The sequence below is a fragment of the Pseudonaja textilis genome, chromosome 1 (genome assembly GCF_049901715.1).
Source record: "Pseudonaja textilis isolate UNSWEBS1 chromosome 1, rPseTex1.2, whole genome shotgun sequence".
NCBI lineage: Eukaryota > Metazoa > Chordata > Lepidosauria > Squamata > Elapidae > Pseudonaja > Pseudonaja textilis.
This window is the reverse complement of record NC_141990.1, coordinates 139,276,245-139,301,146: the sequence shown is the minus strand read 5'-3', so window position 1 is coordinate 139,301,146 and position 24,902 is coordinate 139,276,245. Positions and strand designations below refer to the sequence as shown.

Here is a 24,902-nt window from a genome sequence, read left to right as displayed (position 1 = left end):
CATGGTTATCGCATTGTTAGCCTTTGCTACCCCAGGTAGTGGTTTTCAGTTCCTGGACTTTATTTTTGACTTCTGGCCCACCTTGTTTTTCCAAACATTTCCTATTCTTAATGCTGCAGAAATTACCACCTTGTACACTTTTGCTGTGGTGTGCTAAACTCTGTGTTTACTCATATTTAGTTTGCCAAGGCAGCTTGGAAAAAACATATGATGTGATTAAGAAGCCACTATATCATTTTTGTTTTTTAGTTCAGTAAAGTCAAATTGCTTTGATACGTAGCAGGGAAAGAACAGCTCAGAAAACAAAGCCTCAGTCTTCAATATTTTGGTATTTTTCTCCTCTTCTTACATCTTTTTGACACAAGAGTTTTGGGTGGCAAGATTGATCAAAACTGGTTCTTTGGACTAAATGGATCTCCTGCAGATCCGCTTGGCCAGCCAGTGGTCGGATTTGCTGGTTCACCGAACTGCGCAGAATCATAACAACCAGTTTGCCCGAATCAGTCTGAACTGGCATCAGCCCACCTCTGACGTAGATAACAGATAAACAGAGTTGGAAGGGACTTTGTAGGTCATCTAGTCCAAATCCCTGCCCAAGCAGGAGACCCTACATCATTTCTAACAAATGGGAGTCCAATCTCTTCTTGAAAGTCTCAAGTGACGGCACTCCCACAACTTCCAAGGGCAAACTGTTCCATTGGTTGATTGTTGTCAAAACGTTTCTCCTTATTTCTAGGTTAAATCTCTCCTTGTTCAGTTTCCATCCATTATTCCTTGTCTGTCCTTGGAAAATAGATTGACCCCCTCCTCTCTGTGGCAACTCCTCACATATTGGAAGACTGCTATCATGTCTCCCCTGGTCCTTCTCTTGACTAGACTAGCCAAGACCAGTTCCTGTAACCGTTCTTCATATGTTTTAGTCTCCAGTCCCCTAATCATCTTGGTTGCTCTTCTCTATACTTTTTCTAGAGTCTCAACATCTTTTTTTATAGTGTGGTGACCAAAACTGGATGCAGTATTCTTCCTCTGCCTTCTCGACCACATCTCCAAAAGATGGTCAAAGTCCATGCAAACATGGATGGAGCATCATGATGCAATGTGTGTGCAGCGTTAATGCAGATAAAAACAGGTGGGACGTGACATTTCATCTGCCAACTTGGTAGTGATAATGGCTCTTGATCTTAAACTAAAGAACCATTTCTGAACAATCCTTATTATATTTAAATATTTAAGAATCTATCTTCCAAATTAAATAGATTTGTGTTCCAAAGAACTACTTCTGTCATTACTTGCTCATCTCTAATGAGCACCAGCTTACCTAACTGGTTCCAGTAGAAATATTGTAATATTACAATTTTATGTAAATTACTTGATTTTAAATTGGATGCCAACTTTTTGCAGTAGTAATAATAATTATGCCCATAGCCTGGGTATTACTTTTCCTTCCTCACAAAAAGTAAGGGGAAACGTCTGGGTTAGGCTCCAATTTTACATCTGCTCAAATCTTCTATTTGAATGCATAGAACTAGCTATGATTGCTATACTGCTCCAGCAAATTGCGAAGGGGAAAAAAAAAGAAAGAATCTTCAGGCAATTAGACTGACCCCTTGATTAATGTAACAGATGGTTTCCACCAAGTGACATAATGAAAATGAAGATTGGAACAAATAAAAAGCAACTACCTGTGTCCAATGAGAGATTTCAAATGGCTTAAGTCCTTCATGCCAAGAACCAGATTTTTGAGTGTTAGGTTCTGAAGCCTTTTTAAGAATCTAAAAGGCTCTTGGCTGTTTGAGCTTCCCCCCTCCCTCCCTCTCCCCACCACGCCTCCTTCGTCAATGTCATTTTTTTTCTGATGTCAATGGAATTCATTACCCAGGACACCAAGCATGATGGGGAAGCTCCTATGTTGATATAATTCTTGAGATTTCTATTTTACTGCCTAGAATATAATGTAACAATTTTTTCAATGTGTACGTCATAGTTTAGATAGGATAGGATAGGATGAGGTAGGGTAGGATTGGATAGGACAGGACAGGACAAGACCAGACAATACACCTTTATTGCCATTTTTCTTTTACTGGCACACATTAAAAATGAAATTCTGTTGCCCACTCTCAAAAAGAAAGTATATACCGGTATCTACCCACACCATGTTTCCCCTAAAATAAGACCCTGTCTTATATTTTTTGCCATCAAAAAAGGCATCAGGTCTTATTTTAGGGAGATATCATCCACTGACTAACCTCACTGTCCAAAGATAAGTAGCAGGGCAGCTCCACTCCTCCATCCCCACCCTAGTTTAATTTTTACCCGTGCACTCTGGAGTGGGTGGGATCTTAATTAGGGCTTATTTTGGGGGGGGGGGGGTAGGACTTATATTGGGCACGCATGTAAAAATCAAGCTAGGACTTACTTTCAGAGTAGGATGTATTTTGGGGGAAACAGGGTACTTATACATTACATCACTGTTCATTTTGAATACATAGTCAAAAGAGGAAACTTGAGAGTTCCCTAGGTTGATGCTATAGGGAATAAAGCTGTGGTTAAACCTAGAATCGATGTTCTGCTTCCGCTATCATGAAGTCTCCTCCCATATGTTACTTCTGGTACTCTCATAGGAATGTTTTAATTGTGTTTGCCATCTAGGTTGTTTCTGCAAGATGGGCAGCCATTTGCACTAAATAAACAACAAAGGAAAAAACAAAAACCACCAATAAAGCAAAAAACAAACGTTTTTGAGTTGGTAAAACAATGATTTCAGATGGGCTATAACAGTGGCCCCCAACCTTTTTTGTCCCACGGCTCGGTACCGACATCACAAAATGATCCACAGACTGGTACTGGCATCAGCGCACACGACCGGCCAGCCAGCCATCCCCCGCTTCTCCCCGCCACCTTCAACTCCTCCTTTGTACCTTTGTCGATGAGCTTTTCGGGCTCTTTCTTAATCTCTTTCTAACACGAGACTCCACCGCCATCGGGACGGCTCTTCGTTCGAAGCTGCCTCCCCCCTTGACGAAACTAAGGCGTGAGGATTCTTCCAGCACCTAAATGCTGCTTTCCAACCGACGACCGACAAGCTCACCCAGAAGCACTTTCTCAAGTGCCGTCAAAGCAAGATGGCGGTGCCCACTTCTTTGCGACCCAGTAAAAAATGATCCACGGACCAGTACAGGGACCAGTGGTTGGGGACCACTGGGCTATAACACAGAGGCTGAGCACATGCTAGGCCTGCAGAAGATGCAAATGTCAAGAAAGGGAGCAAAAGGTACTATTTAGAAACTCAACAGGCCACTGACAAATTCAGTTGGCTGGATTAAAAGTCGGGTCCTGTGTGAAACAGCCCCCTATATTCTCTGCTGACAAGAGTGGCTCGCTTTGTAACATCATATGCATGTAAAAAAGGAATGGGGCTTTGATTGAATGATCACGCGCACCATTTGACTTTTTAATCCTTCCACCAGAGGTACCTGTTTGCATCTTTAAACTTCCCTTGTGATTAGAAAGCTAGTATAAGATTTCATATGCTCTTGGTGTTTCCTTTCCAAACTGCATGATGAGCATCTAAGACTTACGGAATATATCCAGAATATCCCCCTCCGATTGTAATGTACTGCACACGTTTCATTATTCATCACTAGTTCAGGATTTCAATTGCCAAATTTGTGAGGTGGGATTCAGGACCAATCCATCTTGAACACGCATCCAATCCTTTTCTCCATTTCTTATCAGTTGCCTCAGGCACCGCTATCTTTTAAGATAAATTATTAGTTGCAAGAAATCTAGGCAAAATCTATCTCTGATATAATGGCAAAAGAATATAAGGAGTTGAGTAAGGTGTTGCATTTAAGACAGGCTATTATTAATGTGGAAGCAGAATAAATATCAGTAATTAGCATTAGGTACCTGTATTAAAAGGGTTAATATTAATACTTAATATTACATATTGTTATTAAAATAAATAACCTAGAATTATTAATACTAAAACATTTCTCCTTTCCCTTTTACATTTGACTTCTTAAATTTCACTTTAATCGTTGATCCATTGAAGTTAAATTAGCTTTATTTAAATCTCATTAACTTCAACATTACCTGGTTCTGGCATATTAATTATCCATCTAGCCTCTAAATCAATTTCTTCTTTCCCAGAACTATTTCCAATCCCTCCGCTTCATTTAGGAAAAAATGTTGTCTTCTTTGGATGTTACCTTTGGATCGCTCTGCATTTCCCCCACAGAATTATGTTTGAGTGGCATCTTTGGCAAGAAGCAAGGGAGGAAAAGAAAGAAGAGAAAGGAGTTGGAAACAGGTTAGAAAAGTACAAGCAATCCTTCTATCAAACAATGTTTAAAAAGGAAGTACTTCTTTTTCTGTAGTCTTTCATTTTCTTCAGGATTAGACAATGATAATTACTTTGAATGGAAGCCCTAAATTAAAAAAGCTCCAGATGTCATTAATTTCCATTAGTAACTCTTAAGTCTTCTTCCCCCTCACCTCTTTGTCTATCCTTTTGTTTGTTTGTTTAATTACAGAACATTGGCTGAGAAGGGAGAGAATGAAAAGTCATGCAGTCTATTTGATTAGTAACCCCGGGAGGCTTCTGCCTAAATAAATCTTATTTCGCTGTCCCAAATAATATATTATGACATGGATTGATCTGTTCTGTTTAGAGTTAGATTTATAAACCAGTAGTGGGATCCCACCTTAGTTGCTACCTGTTTGGTGGGCTGATTGACCTGTTAGGGCGCACACCTAACAGGCCAATCAGCTGAGAGGATGAAGAAATGAAAAGCTAGGAGTGACCCTCCCATGTGTTTTTCGGTCTTTTATCCTCTCAGCTGATTGGAGGTTTTTTCCCCCTCCTCTCAGCTGATTGGAGGCTTTTTAACCAGTTCGGCCAAAGCAGGCCGAACCAGTAGCATACCACCACTGTTAAAAAAAACATTTTACCGGCCTCTCTAAGTGGTTTACAGAGTCCGTCTATTGCCCCCAACAATCCAGGTCCTCATTTTACCGACCTCGGAAGGATGGAAGGCTGAGTCAACCTTGAGCCTGCTGGGATTCAATCTGCCAAATTGCAGGCCACCGGCAGTCAGCAGAAGTAGCCTGCAGTACTGCATTCTAACCACTGTGCCACCGTGGCTCACTGTTTAACTCATCTTTTTAACCATTCAGCTCAGTTGAGAGCTTTTAGCCTAGAAAACTCCATGTTTATTTCTCCTGGCATGGGGGCAGCACGTCTCCCAAATTCTAATAGAAGTGGTCTTAACCATCTCCCGCTTGAGACCACCCTAGAGGTGTGTAGTTGGACAGTGTGAGAAGCAAAATGCTGAGCAAAGGTGGACCTTGGTCTGTTGCAGAAGGGATATTCTTATGTCCTTAGAGAAATGGGAGTGATAGCAAAATATTTTCCTCTTCTCCATCGTCACTATTCTTCATCAAAAGAAATTCTACAAAAACGTATAAAAATATTTACCATAAAAGCAGAGAGTGGGAACACGAAATACTTATACTAATACTATTACTAATACTATTGTGCCCCTTTTAAATGCAATATATTAATGAAATTTGCCATCCTGATTTTTGTTATGAGCAATTCCTATGATGTAACAGGTGAGGTTCTAACACCTTTTCTCATTTTCCCTTATCCACTGATAATTTTAGGCATCACAAATGTTCCATACTAGCAGGCTCTTGGGCCTGCATTCCTATTGGTCCGGAAAAGCCAGGCCGTGATTGGACAAAACTAAGTGTTCTGATTGGTTCTTATTCGGCTGCTGCGATTGGGTAAAACCAAGCGCGGCAAGCTCAAATGCATGTCATAGGCTGCCTAGCTGCAGCCGGCTCTATAAAAGGAGCTGCCTCGGCTGGGAGTCTTGTCTCGGTATCTGGTTTCCTAATAAAGAGCTGTTGTCACTACTTCGAGTCTCGTCTCTCCTTGGGACCCACCGCCCAGACATAACAACAAACAATCATTGTGGCATATGCTGATATTTTGTGTGATCGCCTTCCTTTCTCCTTCACCCTTTCTGTCACGATCCCCGTTCTTTTTATGGCTTTCTGGAATTGTACAAAACCATTTTTTCCAAATCAGAATTAAACCTTTTAAGGGTCCTGAATTACAACTTCCATTACTTTTATAAACAACTTACCAAATCTGTTATTAGATGTTCCAGGGTATTTTTTTTTTTTAAAAAAGCTTCTTTTGAATCTGTTAAAATATGTGCTCTAATTTACTTGCTATGATGCTGAAATATTTAAGTTATTTGTGAATATTGAAACAAAGGAGCTGTTTGATACATATGGGGACAGAAACGGATAAATAGTCAACCTGTTAACATTTTCAAAATATGTGTCTGATTTATTTTTTGCTAATGAAACTTGAACTGTTGAATTCCAAACAACACCTCCCCGTTCTGGTACTTCTGTTACTAATAATCTTAACATCATAGAACGGTTTGTTCAGAATCATTCCTTGTTTTGTTTTACGGGTTAGAAAGTGTTGCTTTGCAGGGGGTGGATGATTAATGAAATAGATAGGGTGGGAAATGAGAAAACACATATGCTAGAAAGAAGCAAGACAATACTAAAAAAAGAAAGAAATTTTGGAAATTATCATATATGTACATTCTCATTGAATGTACGATATGTAATTGGTTTCTTATCAGACATTAATGGCACTATACCACATAATCAATAAAACGAGTTTTGGGCAAGAGCTGATCAGGTCACAGAACTTGAAAGTTGAATATTTTTGCCTAAACTGATGAACAGCTACAAATGATTAACGGCTCCAGAGCTTCTCTTAAAATAAACTCTACAAAGATTATCATGTCTCACTCTGTCAAAAAGACATGGGTTTACATGGGAAGGAATCGACTAAAGGAAGTTGGGGTCGCAACAAGAGATCTTTTGAGGAGACATATTTTTATGAAGATCATCAAAGAGTCTCTGGAATGGACTGGAAAGAAATGGTCATATTCTAAGAAGAAACAAGACCCATTCTGGAGTCTATTGCTTCTTGGCATATCAAAGTCAAGTTTAAGGAAACCTAGACATTTATTTACTTTCCAAAGAGCTCCCTGCCTAAATTAAATTAAAATTAACAACAATTTTAAAACAATGAGGAGGTGATTGAAATCTCAGGAAGGCACCCTATCTCATGGAATCTTACCTGAGATTTTGTTGATTTTTCCATGAAATTTCAGGATATTATTGAAATCTCCACCAATTTCACTGATTTCCCAAGGTTTCAGATGAATACATGGTTCCTTCTCTTCCATTTGTATAAATGTACCACACACACACACACACAAAATCCCCTAAAAAGATTTCCAGTCTGCCTAAGCAAGTAATAGCATCTTCTACAAAGGACACATCCATATAACTGCTTTGCTGTACTTTCCCCCTAGCCAAAGCCAGAAAGTACATTAAAAATAATTTTCATTAGTGCAATGGCTGCTATGTTATTCATTCATTTTAAACAACTTTAGAATGATTAGTGCCAGAATCTATGCTCATATAGATTGTGGTTGGCAGGTGTGATGGGCCTTGGTACTTTGCCAAAACACAATAAATCCTGAAAAGTCAACGTACTTTTCTTGAGGCCAAACTTACTTTTGTCTTTTTTTGGTCTTGTTCTAATGCTGGGGGCAGGCCCTCTGTTGCTTTCTCCTCATACTTCCCCTGGCTGTCTTGGTGAGGATTAAACAGCATTGGCAGCTAAAACCTGCTAGAGAGATGTTTCTCCTTTCCCTGGAATATGCTTTTTGGACCTGATTCAGGCTAGTCTATTGAGGAACAGGAGTAACTCTTTGGGGGCCCTGCTCCAGTTCACTGCCCTACCCTGCACTCAACATTCCGGCTGCACGTGTCTTTCATGCTGCCCAAAGAACCACCAGTATAGCATTCTGCCTCACAATTACTCTGGGCTCTTGGAGCTGATGTGGATTGAGACGAGGGGATACTATAGGCATGAAAGGAGTAACTGGCAGTGGGCCTGAAATAGAAGGCACAAGAGCAGCTGGGGAGCATCAAGTAGAGGGCATGTGATCCAGGAGAAAATACTGAGCCACAGCAATCAAGTGTAATATAAGAGCACGAGTCCTCAGGTGCAATGGATCACAAAAGGCTAATCTGTGTGGATAGTAGTTTGCTGCAGAGGAAAATAAATCACTTGATACTTGAAGGACATCTCAGCTGCTTTTATGTGTGTTCCACTGATCATCCAGGAAGAAGCAAAGAGGCCTTTTTTTTTAACCACACCGCCATCACATGCATTACCACAGCTCTCTAATTAGTGAAGCAGAGGTATTAGAGAGAAAATATGAAAGATGGAAAAAAGCAATGTGGAAAAAAACCAACAAAATGAATGGAACAATGAAGTAATGTATTGGAGTAGAAGAGCACTTCCACAGCATACTTTATTTTCTTATTTTTGTGTGTGTGTGTGTGCGCGTGCACGTGCTTTAGAAAACAACAGCTAATATACAATCGTGATAAAAGCATTCTGATTCCATTGTTATTGATGAGCGGAGAAGGATGGTTTAAAGAGAAACATGCCTGGAAATCCATGTCATGAATAAAACTCCAGAAAACCTAAAACATAAGAATAGCTCTTCTGGATCAGACTATGGTTGAGTTTAACCTGGCATATATTTTCTTAGAATGATCAATCAAAACCTCTCCCACCGCTATTCCTCTGAAACTAGCATTTGGAGAGATTCTGTCCAAACCCTGGATAATATTCATTTAATAACCGAGGCCTGTCTTTCATGAATTTATTCAGTCCCTTTTTACTCTTTTGATTGCATTTTGTTGTTATTTTATTTTTATGATGAGGCTGCCCAGAGTCAATTTCAGTCAGGTTGCATCTAAGCCAAGCAAATAAATAATTAAAGGAACTCGAAAGAGAGGAAAATGGAAGACAAATCAGAAGAAAAGAAAGAAAAGGAGTGCCTGAGAGAGAATAATGGATACATATCTTTGACTCTGGTATATATTGCAGCCCTTAAGGCAGGAGTGTCAAACTGGTGGCCTGTGGGCCGGATATGTCATGCACAGGCCACACCCACCCCAGCTCTGTGAAGGGACAAAACATTGCGATATCATGTGACAGCAATGTGACGTCATGGGTTTGACACCCGTGCCTTAAGGGGAAAAAGCTCTGCTTCAAAACTAGGTTTCTGTTTTCTAAACCACACACAAAAGAGAAAGAAAATAAAGTATGCCATGAAAGTGCTTGTCTACCCCAATACACTTTTTTCATTGCTCCATTCAATTTTTTTTACATTGCTTTTTCCCATCCAGCTTATAAACTAGTATTAAAGAGGTGGAGTTGGTGGAATCTCAGAAACTGGGGTCAGAAAAGTGCAAACTGATGCACTCCAGATTCCAGAGTTTAACCACCCCCCCACATGGAATTCATAATTTGCCTGTCACTTTATGCAAAACATTACTTGTCTTCAAATTAGAGTGAGAAACAGCAAGCGTATAATGAACAAGCCATGATTTGTCAGGACTCATAGCAAATTATAATTTGCTGGAAAAGGTTAAGGTATCAGACTAGAAACTGGAAGACTAAATTCCTTTGACATTTTGGGCATAAAGCTAACTGGGTGACCTTGAACCAGTCACTTTCTCTCAAACTTAGAAAGGAAGCAATGGCAAACCACTTCTAAAAAAGCCTTGCCAAGAAAACTGCAGAGCTGAGTCCAGGCAGTGAGAATCAGACATGATTGAACATAAGGAAAACAAGTCCAATTGAATATGAATAGATAGACTTTTTAGCCTTAGGCTTACATATGCATGCATATATTCCCTCACGTTTGCTGCGCTGTTACTTCTCAATGCCAAGTGAAATATTTGCTTTCGCTGTTCATGCCAAAGGGGATCTCCCATGGGGAGGTTAGTATGACTGGCATTGCCAGGGACAGAATGGCTGTGCACAATAATAACTAAGACAGGAATTGGAAAAGCGAAACCATCTTGCTGTCAGTATTTACCAGACTAGAAATAGGTGGGGCTAGGCATAGATCCTCTGTAGACAATTGCAGATGAGAACATTTTTCTCTTCAGTTGAATCTCTTTTTTTTTAATAATAATTTTGTAATAATATTATTTAATTTATTATTTATTATTAATTAATATTATTTAATTTAATTATTATTTTGTAATAATAATGAATAATTTTAATTAAAGTTCGCACATACAGCTAATTCTCAACTTACAAATTTGTTTAGCAACTGTTTGAAGTTAGACTAGACTAGACTAGACTAGATTAGACTAGAAGAGTTCTTTATTGGCCAAGTGTGATTGGACACTCAAGGAATTTGTCTTGGTGCAAATGTTCTCAGTATACATAAAAGAAAAGATACATTCATTTAGAGTCAAGAATCATAAGGCACAACAATTAATAATAGTCATAGGGTACAATAAACAATCAAATCATACTAGGAAACAGTCAATATAAATCGTAAGGATACAAGCAACAAAGTTACAGTCATACAGTCACAAGTGGGAGGGGATGGGTGATAAGGAGTGATGAGAAGATTATTAGTAATAGTAGTGCAGAGTTTGTAAATAGTTGGACAATGTTGAGGGAATTATTTGTTTAGCAGAGTGATGGCGTTTGGGAAAAAAACTATTCTTGTGTCTAGTTCTGGTGTGCAATGGTAGTGAAAAAAGTGACTTATGACTGTTTTTCACACTAACGACTGTTGCAGTATCTCCATGGTCACATGATCAAAATTTAGACACTTGGCAACTGACTCATATTTTTGATGGTTGCAAGGTTCCGAAGTCACATGATGATATTTTGCAGCCTTATGATAAGCAAAGTCAATGGAGAAGCTAGATTCACTTAACAACTGTATAATTGAATTTTATTAATTAATTAAAATGATCAACAACAGTGATTCACCTTTCCAGTATTGTGCAAATATAATCCTCACTGCTGTTGAGATATGTAGTTAGCTTAAACTCTACATGTATCAGTCTGGTTGCTTGTGCCTGATCGTTAAATGTTAAATCACAACTTTTCATTAATTCTACTTGACTGAACAACTTCCTCTTAAAATTTGGCCATTATTGTAGAAGCAAATCTATGCAAACGCTTGCAAATCAATGGCTGAGATAATGGGAACTCTTGCTATGGCCCAGAAGTTCCGTGCTAAACATTTTTTAATGTTCATTTTGCTTAAATTCTTCTACAACATATACACAAAGGAGAGAAAAAGCATGCTTAAGTTTTATGAAGTGTGCCTTTATAAATAAATATCTTACATGAGGATACTTTTGGCTAGTCTTCAGCTTTCTGTGGATTCTTTTTTTTCATCTTTGGATATAGCCAGATGTGTCTCTGAAATGTGTGCAATGGCTGGTGAGCACAATTTGTTTTTGAAGCGATCCATTTCTACCTTTAGTGGCATTTTGGTTTAGATGGCTGAAAAAGGTAAACATGTGCAAGCCATCCTATCCTTCGATCTCATGTGCACTTTCTTCTCTGAAGTGGAGCTAAACTGGCACAATTCTTCATATTGCTGTGCCCAAAGCAAGGCTCCCATGTCTGAACAGTTTGCTTTAAATTGTGGGTTTTTACCATTTGCCTTCAGCCTAGCTAGAACATTCTCTTCTGCTGCCTTTATACTGTGCTATTCCATCCTGGGTACGCCATCCATCTGGGCTATCAGAAAAGAGGTTCTGCACCAGTGCGCTTAGTATAAATAACAGCAGGCCATAAATCTAAAATACAAACTACAAAATGGCTCTGGAAGAGAACTTCCCTCTCTCTGCTAAGCTGTAATTGCCAAACCCTCTTGAAAAAGAAGTCGGTGGAGGTGGAATATTGTGAGGCATGAGCTTCTTGTTCTGCAGAAATAGTTGGAACCCCTGGATTGCCAAATCTTTTCTTTTTAACGTAAAGCCTGTGAAGACCATTCTCACACTTAGAAAATTGCCTTTCTAGCCACGAATTCAGAAAAAATAGATCAGATGAAATTAGAACCTATTGTTAAGATCCACGTGTTTCATGGCTCATCTGCAGCACAGAATGACACTACAAGTAGAAATAGGTCCAGCACCCACATCATTGGTTAAATGTGGCAACTGTGGGGAAAATCAATCATTTTACATAATAATAATAATAATAATAATAATAATAATAATAATAATAATAATAATAATAATAAACAACTCTAATAGGCCATGATCTTGACTTACTGAACCAAGAGAATTTAGTTCTGAGCAGAATTTGTGTCAGGTCGTGCTAGAGTTCTTCTCCCCCCAATATATTTTATTTTATTTGTCAAACAAAAATCACAAATTTGAACAAACAAAATAGGAAAATCAATGCTATTCCTAGCATTCATCCCAGTGAATTAAATCTTCAGCTCACGTAAACTTTCTTCTCATGGACTGCTATTTATTTTGCATCCCAATTTGAATCCAACACCAAGGAGATACTCTTCTTCTGCATTGCTCCCAGGCATGGACATCCAAGGGTGAGGAACAAAGGATTAATTATGCTAATATGCTTGCACCAGACCTCTTGAAACAAATATCCTTTGGCCGTATTTGTATAATTGTGTCATCACATGGGTATCGGCATTCTGGTGTCATGCAGTTTGCTGCAGCTGCCACTGTTGCCCCAGGTCTGGTTTGCAATCTTCAGCAGATACATGGATCTTTCCTTCCATTTGGAAAAATGCATGTCCTTTCCCAGGCTTTTAACAAGCTAGTAGGTTTAATACCGCAGTATATTCCCTCTCTGGCAATTATCTACTATATCTCTCATCGGTCTTGCACTACTGTCATCTGGTATCCTCCATGTGTCTGTGCTGACTGGCAAAAATGAGAGTTACTCATCTCAAGGAAAGCTGACATATGACATCAATATGTATTAGATACAGGTTGTCCTCAACTTATGACCACGATTGGAATCAGAATTTCCATTCCTAATCAAGGTGGTTTTTAAGTGAGTCACACCTGAATCTGCAACCTTTCTTTGTGAAGGTTGTTAAGCAAATCATTGTAAATTGTTAAGCAAATCTGGCTTCTTCTTGTTGGAAGCTGGTTGGGAAGGTCCCAAATGGTGATCCCATCACCCTGGGATGCTGTAACCATCATAAAAACATGCTGGTTGCCAAGTGCCTAAATTTTGATCAAGTAATTGTGAGGATGCCATGACATTCACAAGTGTGAAGATCAGCCATGTCACTTTTTCAGGGGAATGGGACATTTTCAGGGGAATGGGCTGCCATAGCTAACTTCCTCAGCCCTCACTGGAGGACAACTCGCCATGGCCATCTTGTCACCTGCCAACTCATTGAGGGAAAATTTAATAACTCTATTTAATTATTGAAAATAAATTTTAAAATATTTTAATTTTTGCCATTCACATTTCATTCTGACCCTTCCTTTCTTTAATGATTCTATTCCACAATTTCTTTGATATTAGTGTAACTCTTGTCCCGCAGCAAGTTGTCCTATGGTGAGTTGTCCTGTGGTGAATTGGCTACAACAAATCATTATAGATCCCCCTTTTCAGTGCTATTGTAACTTCAAATAAACAAATAGTTGTAAATCGAGGATTACCTGTATTTCCCGTTGTATACTTAATTGTCATCCAATGGATCAACACTTATAAAGCCTTGCAGGTGAAAAAAATAAACATTGTTTGGTTAGGGTTCTTTTTTTTTAATGTTTTCACTGTGTTTCATCAGAAGGTCAGGAAGTCCAGCATCCAACATTATCAGCTATTTGGAGAAAAATGAGCAGTCTCATCTCAAAGCAAGATAAAGAAAAATGGATTTAAAGAGAACAGGGCTATGGTTACTGCCTTACACATGTTGTTTCTGTATGAATGAGGGCACCGAAGGCCAATGACTTCCAACTTTGCACACCTCACAGACACAGCTTCTGTTAACGAGGCCAGTACTATTGAGCATTCAGTGGCTACTTATGCATTGACAGAATATATTAATGCTTTAATATCTTTGGGAAATAATCTCCTAAATTTGAACAGGCCAAACAGCAATATGACAAGCTAATTTTTTAAAAAAGAAAGGGATGGGGCTGAATACTGAACTAGATTTTGAGACAAAAGTGTAAAATATTAAGTGCTCTACATCGTCTTAAGAACAGCCAATAATCCATGCCAAAAGGTGTGTGAAGCCAAATTTGCCATATGATTGGGGAGGGATAAATGTTGACAAAAGTGGAAAGGGCAAGTGGCTTTAGTAAGTGGCTCAAGGATTGTTCATCAAATGTACATTAAGTAATTCTCCAAGAAATGAGATGACAAAACCCTTTGTCTTGTGTCTAGTGGAAAAAGGATGTATTAGAAGACTAATACTTACTGTATTTAGCCTGTATTGCACATGGATAAATTAGCTTTTTCTATCTTGATGTCTTCCAGAGATATAGCTACAGCTCCTACCATGACAGACACTATTGTGGTGAGATTTGTAGCCCAGCACATCTGAGAGCATCATTTAGAGAAGGCTAAGCTAATTGGTTTAAAGAAGAGTCCAGATGCCTCCCCCATACCAGGTTCACAAGATATTCCTGGGGTTTCAAACTCATGTCATCATGGCGGCGTCACATAACATATTGGGATTCCCCCCCCCCTTGGCAAACCAGGTGTGGGCTTGGCCACCATGTGACATATCCAGCCCTTGGGCCAGGTGTTTGACAGCCCTGAGATAGCCTTGTTTCAGTCACTCTCTTCAAAGGATCAATCATGAGTATATTTACTTCAGGGTAAGAACCTTTGTATTCAATAGGTTGAGCTATGATATTCAATAGGGTTTACTTCAGGGTAAGTATGCACAGAATTATAGCCTCAAACCACCTCCAAGGGTATAGTTAAATATTGATTAGTTGAGCTCCTTAGGGAAATGTAAATTGATGAGAATGAACACATTCAATCTAGATAAAATGATCACAGGTAAGCAATCCAGGTAATGGGCTTAAATTGGTTTTGGATGGGGTTGTAGCCCTACTGAAATATTGCATATTCAGTTTGGGGATCCTGAATTTTGTACTGTGAGAATTGAGATGGCTACAGTGACCGGAAATAGTTTTCACTAGTTTAGATTGATAGAGGAGCTGAATCTTGCCTCATTAGCTTTGCACTAGTAATTGTCTACGTTGGATTACTGCAATACATTCAGCATAAGGCTGCCTTTGAAAGCTGTTGGGAATCTCTAATAAATAAAGCTCACAACATTTAGAATCTGACTAACAACAGGTACACCATTTTGTGATTTACAGAAAACGAACTGGTGAAAGGGGAAAAAGGACATGGATTGAAACGCACAATACTGTAGATGAATCTGAATAGTTCTAGTTTTTAACAAGGTGTTGCTAATTTAATCAACACAAAAATAACTTATCTGTTAATCTATCAATAGAATAGAATAGAATAGAATAGAATAGAATAGAATAGAATAGAATAGAATAGAATAGAATAGAATAGAATACTTTATTGGCCAAGTGTGATTGGACACACGAGGAATTTGTCTTGGTGTAAATACTCTATACATAAAGAAAAGGTACATTCGTTAAGAATCAAGAATCATAATGATAGTCATAGGGTACAATCAACAATCAAAGCATACTAGGAAACAGTCGATATAAATCGTAAGGATAGAAGCAACAAAATTACAGCCCTACAATCACAAGTGGGAGAGGATGGGTGATAAGGAGTGATGAGAAGATTAAAGGTAACAGAAGTGTACATTTTGTAAATAGTTGAACAATGTTGAGGGAATTATTTGTTTAGCAGAGTGATGGCTTTTGGGAAAAAACTGTTCTTGTGTCTAGTTGTTCTGGTGTGCAGTGCTCTATAGTGTCATCTTGAGGGAAGGAGTTGAAACAGTTTATGTCTGGGATGTGAGGGGTCTGTAAATATTTTCATAGCCCTCTTTATGATTCGTGCAGTATACAGGTCCTCAACTGAAGGCAGGTGGGTAGCAATTATTTTTTCTGCAGTCCTAACTATCCTCTGAAGTCTGTGTCTGTTCTGTTGGGTTGCAGAACCAAACCAGACAGTTATAGAGGTGCAGATGACAGACTCAATAATTCCTCTGTAGAACTGTATCAGCAGCTCCTTGGGCAATTTGAGCTTTCTGAGATGGCGCAGAAAGAACATTCTTTGTTGTGCTTTTTTGATGATGTTTTTGATGTTAGGTGTCCATTTTAGGTCATGTGATATAGTAGAACCTAGAAATTTGAAGGTCTCTACTGTTGATACTGTGTTATCTAGTATTGTAAGAGGTGGTAGTATGGGAGGGTTTCTTCTAAAGTCTACCACCATTTCTACGGTTTTGAGTGTGTTCAGTTCCAGATTGTTCTGGTTACACCATGAGGCAAATTGTATAACCTTCTGTCTGTATGCAGATTCATCATTGTCTCGAATGAGACCAGTCACTGTTGTGTCATCAGCAAACTTCAGTATTTTAACAGATGGATCGTTTGAGATGCAGTCATTGGTATATAGGGAGAAGAGAAGTGGAGATAGCACACAGCCTTGTGGGGGGGGGGCTGTGCTGATTGTAGAGGTATCAGTTGTGATTCTGCCTAGCTTCACCTGTTGCTTCCTGTCTGTTAAGAAGCTTGATCCACTTACAAGTGTGTTCAGATACCGCTAGTTGGCTTAATTTACTTAGAAGAGTGTCTGGAATGATGGTATTGAATGCTGAACTGAAGTCTACAAAGAGGACCCTTGCGTAGGTATTTGGAGATTCAAGGTGTTGTAGGATGTAATGCAGAGCCATGTTAACAGCATCATCTGTCGATCTATTTGCTCAGTATGCAAACTGCATGGGATCTAACAGCGGATCCGTGATGGTTTTCAGGTGGGACAGCACAAGCCTTTCAAAGATTTTCATAACTACAGATGTTAGAGCAACTGGTCTGTAGTCATTCAGTTCCTTGATGGAGGGCTTCTTTGGCACTGGAATGATGGTAGAACATTTGAAGCAGGAAGGAACATAGCACATCTCTAGTGATCTATTGAAGATTCGGGTGAAGATGGGGGCTAATTGGTCAGCACAGACTTTTAAGCAAGAAGGAGTTATCTTGTCTGGCCCTGGTGATTTTCCTGGCTTCTGTCTGTGTAATAGATCTTGCACTTCTTTTTTTGTGATCACCAGAGGTTGTGAGCCCAATGGATTGGAGCCAGTTGTAGGAGGCTTGGCTGTTGTTGGTGTGTTTGAGATGTGGGTTGTGGAGATAGGTGGCTGTAGTTTCTTTTTAAACCTGCAGTAAAACACATTCAGGTCATCTGCTAGTTGTTGATTTCCTTCTGCCTGGGAAGGAGGTTTGCTGAAGCCAGTGATGTTTTTAAGAGTTTTCCACATGTTTGCTGGTTCATTTGTTGAGAATTGATTCTTTAACTTTTCAGAGTAGCTTCTTTTTGCTGCTCTGATCTCTCTTGTTAATATGTTTCTGGCCTGGTTGTATAGCATTCTGTCTCCTTTTCTGTAGGCTTCCTCTTTGGAATGATGTAGCTGCTTAAGTTTAGCTGTGAACCAAGGTTTATTGTTACTATATATTTGCAGGTTCCTTGTTGGTACACATAAGTCTTCACAGAAGCTAACATATGATGTTACAGTATCTGTGAGCTTATCTAGGTCTGCAGAGGCATCTTCAAAAACATTCCAATCAGTGCAATCAAGGCAGGCCTGGAGTTTCAGCTTTGCCTCATCCGACCAAGTCTTCACTGATTTAATTGTTGGTTTAATGATTTTAAGTCTTTGTCTGTAGGCAGGTACAAGATGAATCATGAAATGGTCAGAGTGTCCCACAGCTGCTCGTGGTAAAGACCTATAAGCATCTTTTACTGTTGTGGAGCAGTGGTCTAAAGTATTTTTGCCTCTGGTGGGACAATTTACATGCTGGAAATATTTTGGGAGCTCTTTCCTTAAATTTGCTTGATTGAAATCTCCTAAAATGATGGGAAGGGAACCTGGGTGTTTGGCTTCAGCCTCCATAATTTGATCAGTAAGAGTTCATAATGCCTTGTTTACACAGGCTTGTAGAGGAACATACACAGCTATTAGGAGAAATGAGGAGAATTCATGTGGAGAGTAAAATGGCTTGCAGTTGATGTGTAAAGACTCTAGGTTTTCATCACAAAACTTATATATTATAGTTATATCCTGAGACCAGCTGCTGTTGATATATAAACATAATCCTCCACCCTTTGTTTTACCTGATGTCTCTTCAATTCTGTCTGATCTAAATGTCTGAAATCCTGGGATGTATATGGTGTTGACCCCATGAATTTGTGGATTAAGCCAGGTTTCAGTAAAACAAAAAACAGCTGAATTATGAAAATCAGAATTCCATCTATTTAAGAGATGAATTTCATCCATTTTGTTAGCCAGGGAGCGTAAATTAGACAGAAAGATTGAAGGGAGGGGAGTTTTTTTTTTCCCTGTTCCTTAGTCTGTTTAAAGTTCTGGCTCATTTACCTCATCTCCTCTTCCGGCGTGGTCACTTCTTTGCTTTCTTTGTTGTAATCCATAGCACCGGGGAATTGGTTAGAATCTCCTCCTCATTTGCAAAGACAGGTGGGGGTGGGGAATCAGAAAGCTGCTCCTTAAGGGAACATTGCCTATTTCTTAGCAGATGGTCTGGTGAGTATGAAATCAGTAGTGAATTGTAGATAATAATAAGGAATAAAAAAACCATTAGAGAGCATTTCATCAAGGCGGCCATCATCAACGCCATCTTGAGGCGAACTTAATTACACCTTTATTTTTTATTAATTTTATTAATTTATTAATTACTCAGTCAGAATTACACCTGACTGAGGAACTCAAACAAAATTTATTTTGATAGCATGGGTCTTTCAATTTTTTTCAAGATCCTAAAGAGCAAAAGACCAATTTTGTGAATTGTGTTTTGACAACTGGACAATTTGACTTAAATTGTAGGTTATATCTTTTCTTGCTTTTGTACGTTTCACCCACTTTAAAAAAAAATGATTGTATTATTTGATATGGCTGGTAACTGATTTTTGAAATGATAAAATATGAGTAAGAATGAAGAAATCTGTCTAGCATATAACTTTTGGAAACTTTCTAAAACTGGTGTCAATGAAATTGAAATACTGAACCCCGATGTACTAAAACCAGTATCGGTCAGAAGATCAGAGATAAACATCTGCATAGGCTTGTGTACAAATGCTTATACAACTATAAGAATTCAATATGGCTTAAAATTATATGTCACACAACACACAAATGTAAAAAGAAGGGAAAGTTGGGACTTAAAACTAGAAAGAACAAAAGGCTGGAAAGTTTGTACAAATGCAATGATAATTCTGTGAAGGCTTTTTGTTATGTTCCTATCTTGTGAGTTTCTAAAGTCTTCTAAATCCATGCAATAGATATACAATTAAAGCCATGACAACTGATCAATAGTAAACCAGATCAAGTAAGATAGAATGCCAAAACCGCTATAGAAAACCAGCCAAAGCAGACAGGTTTCATTTACTTTTTCAGCGGGTTGTTATTATTTCCTCAGGCTAAAATAACAGCATAGACAATACATTCCTGACGATGCAATTGTTGTTAGGGGATCCTTAGGCAAAAACAGACCATGCACCAGCCAACTCTGAAGGCTGTGAGATAGAGTTTTAGATTATAACATGATTATTATAAGAAGGCAGAACCGAGATGCAGTACTGAAACTACTTTCATTAGCTACACTAGGTGAAGATTGTGAGAGTTTTTAATGTTTCTGGAGAATAACAAGTCAGGAAAAGCTTCCACAAGGGGAGGTGTGGGGAAAATATTATTTAATAGCTGTTTTCAGCAGTGTTAATTATTCTTTCTTTTAAACTGTTTTATATATATATATTTGCTGGCCAGTTCCTTGCATGTTTATCTGTGAAGTTTAGATTCAGAAAAGTTAAATGTAAACTTGGATTGAAAACTATTCAATTTGTCTGAACAAGCACTCTTTAAAATAATATTTAAGCCTTACTATTATCATGAATGAAAAAAAAGTCAGATCTGGCCTGTGGCAGATTGCATTTGGGATCAGCATAAAATAAACTCTTTACATATCAGCCCGATTTCATTCTTATTTAATGTTTTGTTTGAAAGATTAATTATCACATTTGTCTCTTGCATCCACTACCAAGTGGGTTTTGCTCTATGGACTGATAAATATTTGTTTTGTGGCCTCCTTTTTAACAAAGATATTCAAGATGAACTAACAATGTATTTCAAGAATCACAAAAGAAAAATATAACAATCTACAATTTCTGTTCCACAATAATTGATATTAACAATCCATGTAATAATGGAGTGTGTGTGTATTCCTAACACACATGCTGCTGTTTAGGTCCCTGGTTTTGGTTTTTTTCCCTTTAAAGGTGCCTCGATACAATATCACTTATTAAAATTCTTCTTTTAGTATCTATGGGTCTTTTTTGTTGTTTGTTTGTTAAATCCATTTATACTGCTCTGAACCGCTGCTAACATTTTTTGTATTGGAAGTAACTACATGTATTATGGGAATGGGAAATGTAACCTGAACAAGGATCAGTGAAACAACTCTTTGTAACTTTATCGAGGAAAATAAAAGATTGCTTATAGGAAGTCCTAGGATAGGGAAGGGGAGACAGGAAAGGAAAATTTAGTTCTTATATCCTATTAGCCCAAGAGTTAGAGAGTAAGCAAGCTGAGAAGATAAAAGTGGACCTGCTTTTAGATTCACCATCTCACAAACAGGGGCAGTGTGTGTTAAAGATCTTAATTTTCTATCCCAATTATTGCCTGTGATATACTCAGTAGGATTTGAAATACTAAAGCTTTGCCCTTAATGCATATCTTCAATACTTCATATTTAATGGCTTCTGAATCAAATCACACTGTCATTTTAATGAACATAGAACATCATCAGAATTGGAAGGAACTTTGAAGGTCTTTTAGTCCAACCCTCCTTGCTCAAGCAGGATAACCTATACCATTTCAGATAAATGACTATCCATCTCTTCTTAAAAAGCCTCCAGGGATGGAATACCTACAACCTTTGAAGGCAAGGCATCCCACTGGTGGATTGTTCTCACTGTCAGGAAGTTTCTTCTTAATTCTGGGTTGCTTCTCTTCTTGATTAGTTTCCATCCATGGCTTCTTGTCCTGCCCTTCTGCTGCTTTGGAAAATCAGTTGACCTCTTCTTCTTTGTGGCAGCCCCTCAAATATTGGAACACTGCTATCATGTGTGTCATCTTGATTGATGCCATTTGCCCCATCTTATAGACACCCATGTTCAGACCATACAAAACTGGATAAAATAGTAGAAAGTGTATGACTGAATCCTCCACGTTTCCATTTGCTTCTTAGAGGTGAATTTAAGAACAACCAACCTTCATCAGATGAGGCCTGGAGCTAAATGGAAACAGCATCCATTTTGCTCCACCTCATTTCTATTTTGTTTATACAGAGTTAAACATTACACTGAAATTCATTTATTTTGATTTGTAAAATTGGAACATTGCTTTGAATTTCCTTTCCACATTGTTCATTTTGATGAGCAAAGTCTATTCTTCTTTGCCAAACAATGTCTCTTTAGTTTTCCAGTCCATAAATAAAACACTTCATATGTTCTTTATATGATTACTCACAAATAAACTTAGGAGAATCACTGGGGGCTTTTTCCATTAGCAACTCTTATGAGGAATTTTTTTTTTTTAATGAATCAGATTTAATGAGGCTAAATGCAAAGAGGTTAACAAACATTCTACAAAGACCATTCCAGGGTGGTTTCCAGAAAATATATGTGGTGAATTCGGGATAATGTTTTGGGTCTTTGTGGGACACCACAAAGAAACATCAAAACTCAAGACTCTGTTCAGAGGTAAGGAACCCACAGGCCGCATGGTGCTCTTTCAGCAAGCCTCAAAACTTCCCAAATGCAGAAATTCAGCAAGAAAAGGCAATTTAGGGCTAAGGATCATTTTTACTTTTCCCCTCCCACAAAAAGCTCTAAAATACACCCTGGTAAGCGCACCATACCTATTTGAAGACAGTTTCCCAGCTGGCCCTACAGAAGACCCCAAATGATTAAAAGATTTCAGCTCCACATTTTTGTGCCACCTCCTTCTATTACTGTCTTGCCATGACCCCTATGAACTCTGGGGGCTCGTGTGGAAAGATTGCCCGCTCATCCTGTAAACTAGCAGTGGCATCTCATTTTCTCTTAACCAGAAACAAACTCTCTGAATGAGACACATTTCTCGGTTATCAATGCAGTCTGTATTATTTTTTTCTACCTCTCCAAGCACTGCGATGGTGAAATTTCTCCCCCCTCCCCATAGTACATTCTAATGCATTTATTAAGCCATGACAGAGCTAATGGTGTTAAAAACAGAGGCTCCACACTGTCTGGCAGCACTGTAATTGCTGTTTCATGCTGCTGGCCAAGACAGGCAGCTGCTGGACTTTCTTTTTCCAGAATCCTCCTTTTTGCCCTCCCCTCCCCAATGCTCATTTAGGCAACCGAGCAGATTTTGGGTTCAGGTAGAAGCAAATTCTCTTACCGAGTGATAATTGCTAACTTTTTACACAGCGGGCAATGAGCATTCTCGTTGAACTGTTTTTACTTTCTTTTAGGAGCTGCATAATCCACTTGGTGAAGCTGAAGTTGCGGAGTGGATTAAGAACGTCAAAATAAAATAAGACAAAGGAATGGGGTTTTCAGGTTTCCTGGGGTGGGCCTAAATCTCTGGTGCCTGGAAAGAGGATTGAGTGATCAAGCTCTACAGTGACAGACAAGCATCATGGCACGCAAGAGAAGGAAGTGCTCCGGAGAAATCTAGAATTACATCCCCAACAGGTGGCTATGCAGGCGTCATTTTAAGCCACCCCAAGTTCCTCCCGGGTCGTCCACTCCCTCGGTTGCTTGTTTTGATCATCAAGAAGCAGGTCTTAGTTTGCAAACAGGTCATTTCTTCATAAGGCTTTTATTACTGCATAGTTTTGTTCTTTTCTTTTTTGTGTGTTAAAGTCACTTTTTCCGCATAAAAGTTTTTCCTCACAATTTCATCTGATGATTTTTATTTATTGATTTAATTTCAATAGCCTTCCATCTCGACAAGTGATTCTGGACAGGCATACACCATAAAACATAAAAATAAATTTAAAACAATTCAAAATAAATGTGCACTGTTACTAAGTAGAACTAAGGACATCAGTATTAATACAGGGCCAAGAAATGGGGCCCTTATCACATTCAGGGACCCAGGTCCAGTCACACAACCAAATGTTTTTGCTCCCAAGTCTGTGTGTACAGTTTAACAATTATTTTCAAGCTTTTCAATGATTGATAAAATGATTGTTATCACATTTGTACATGTTTCGTTTATCCATCTGATTATTTTTAAGATAAGGTAAGATAACCTTGTCCCTTTTTCCTGTGAACATACTGGTGCACATTAAAAAATGAAATTCTGATGTCTGTTTTCTCTCTCTCTCTCTCTCTGTATGTATGTATATATATATATGTATGTATGTATGCATGCATGTGTATATGCATATGCATATGCATATATACATATATACATATACATATATATGTTTTCTTAAGTTTTCACAGGTACTTACATGTATGGAATTCGGCTTTGCTCGGGTATTTTCCCACGTCATAGTAGTTGTGCTTTTAAAGTTGTAGCGACGTTTCAGCAGAATCTCATCTGCCATCGATGGCAGATGAGATTCTGCTGAAACATCGCTACAACTTTAAAAGCACAACTACTATGACGGGGAAAATACCCGAGCAAAGCCGAATTCCACATACATACATACATACATACATACATACATACATAGTATTCAGCTTTGTTCGGGTATTTTCCCAAGTCATTATAGTTGTGCTTTTAAAGTTGTAGCAACATTTCAGCAGACAAACACAATACAGAAGCCTGATAATGGCAGATGAGATTCTACCAAAACATTGCTACAACTTTAAAAGCACAACTACAATGACGTGGGAAAATACCCGAACAAAGCTGAATACCATACATGTAAGTACCCCATTCATATGTGTCTACATACACATAGATGCATTACATATACATATGAAATATATAAACACATACACACATATATTTATACATATGTGTGTGTCGTGTGTGCGTATGTATTAATCACAGACCAGTTTCAATATACAGCAGGAAAAAAGAGTCTTGAGAGTTAACAAGATTGATACTATGTGCTGTAAAGCTATCACAGAATCTAGTTGTTCTGCTTTGGATGCTTCGAAGCCTCCTCCCAGAAGATAACAAAGAAAACCAGTCATGGAGAGGATTTGAATTTTCTTTCTCCCCCCCCCCCACATCTATCTACCTTATTAAAAGAAGCATAAGTGTATATATTTCTTTATTTCTTTATTCATTTATTCTTAATCCTCTGTTTGCCAGCTGTAACATAAGTCAGTGTATTAGAATACTAAATCCTATGAGACACCAGGGTTAGCGGATCCATGCTATAAACATTCAGACAGTGATTGGTTGACAGCAAAAAGATGCAGAAATAAAATTCCATCTCCTACAACAACAACATCCCACCCACCCCCAATTCTAATTTGGACTATCCTGGTTTCCCAACAGCATTCCCTTACTTCTGCTTAATCTTCTAATTCTAATCAAGTCTCTCAGCCTTTCTTCACTGGATTTTCCATGCCATTCATCTCCTTTGAAACTATTGTTATTTTCATCACATCCTTCTTAAAGTTGTGATCATTGAAACCGGGTACAAAGTTGCAGACCAGGTCTTACTCATCTTAGGCAGATTTTATTTGGGCTGCAGAATCTCAGTGGGGCTGAGTTCTCCACCTCTCTGCTGCTTTCTCCACGGGTTTGCAGCCCAGATACTATGTGCCC

At 38.5% G+C, this 24,902-nt stretch overlaps 1 protein-coding gene across 2 annotated transcripts in view; it reads left to right on the top strand.

The window, feature by feature from the left end:
* The window catches only part of HS1BP3 (HCLS1 binding protein 3), a 96,240-nt gene extending 72,771 nt beyond the window's left edge, over positions 1-23,469 (top strand). For both annotated transcript variants that reach the window (XM_087917870.1, XM_087917872.1), the window contains exon 7: positions 22,636-23,469. In XM_087917870.1, coding sequence (XP_087773996.1) covers positions 22,636-22,696 — 61 coding nt within the window. In that variant the 3' untranslated portion in view covers positions 22,697-23,469. The remainder of the gene's footprint in view (positions 1-22,635) is intronic.
* The last annotated feature ends 1,433 nt before the right edge of the window (positions 23,470-24,902 follow it).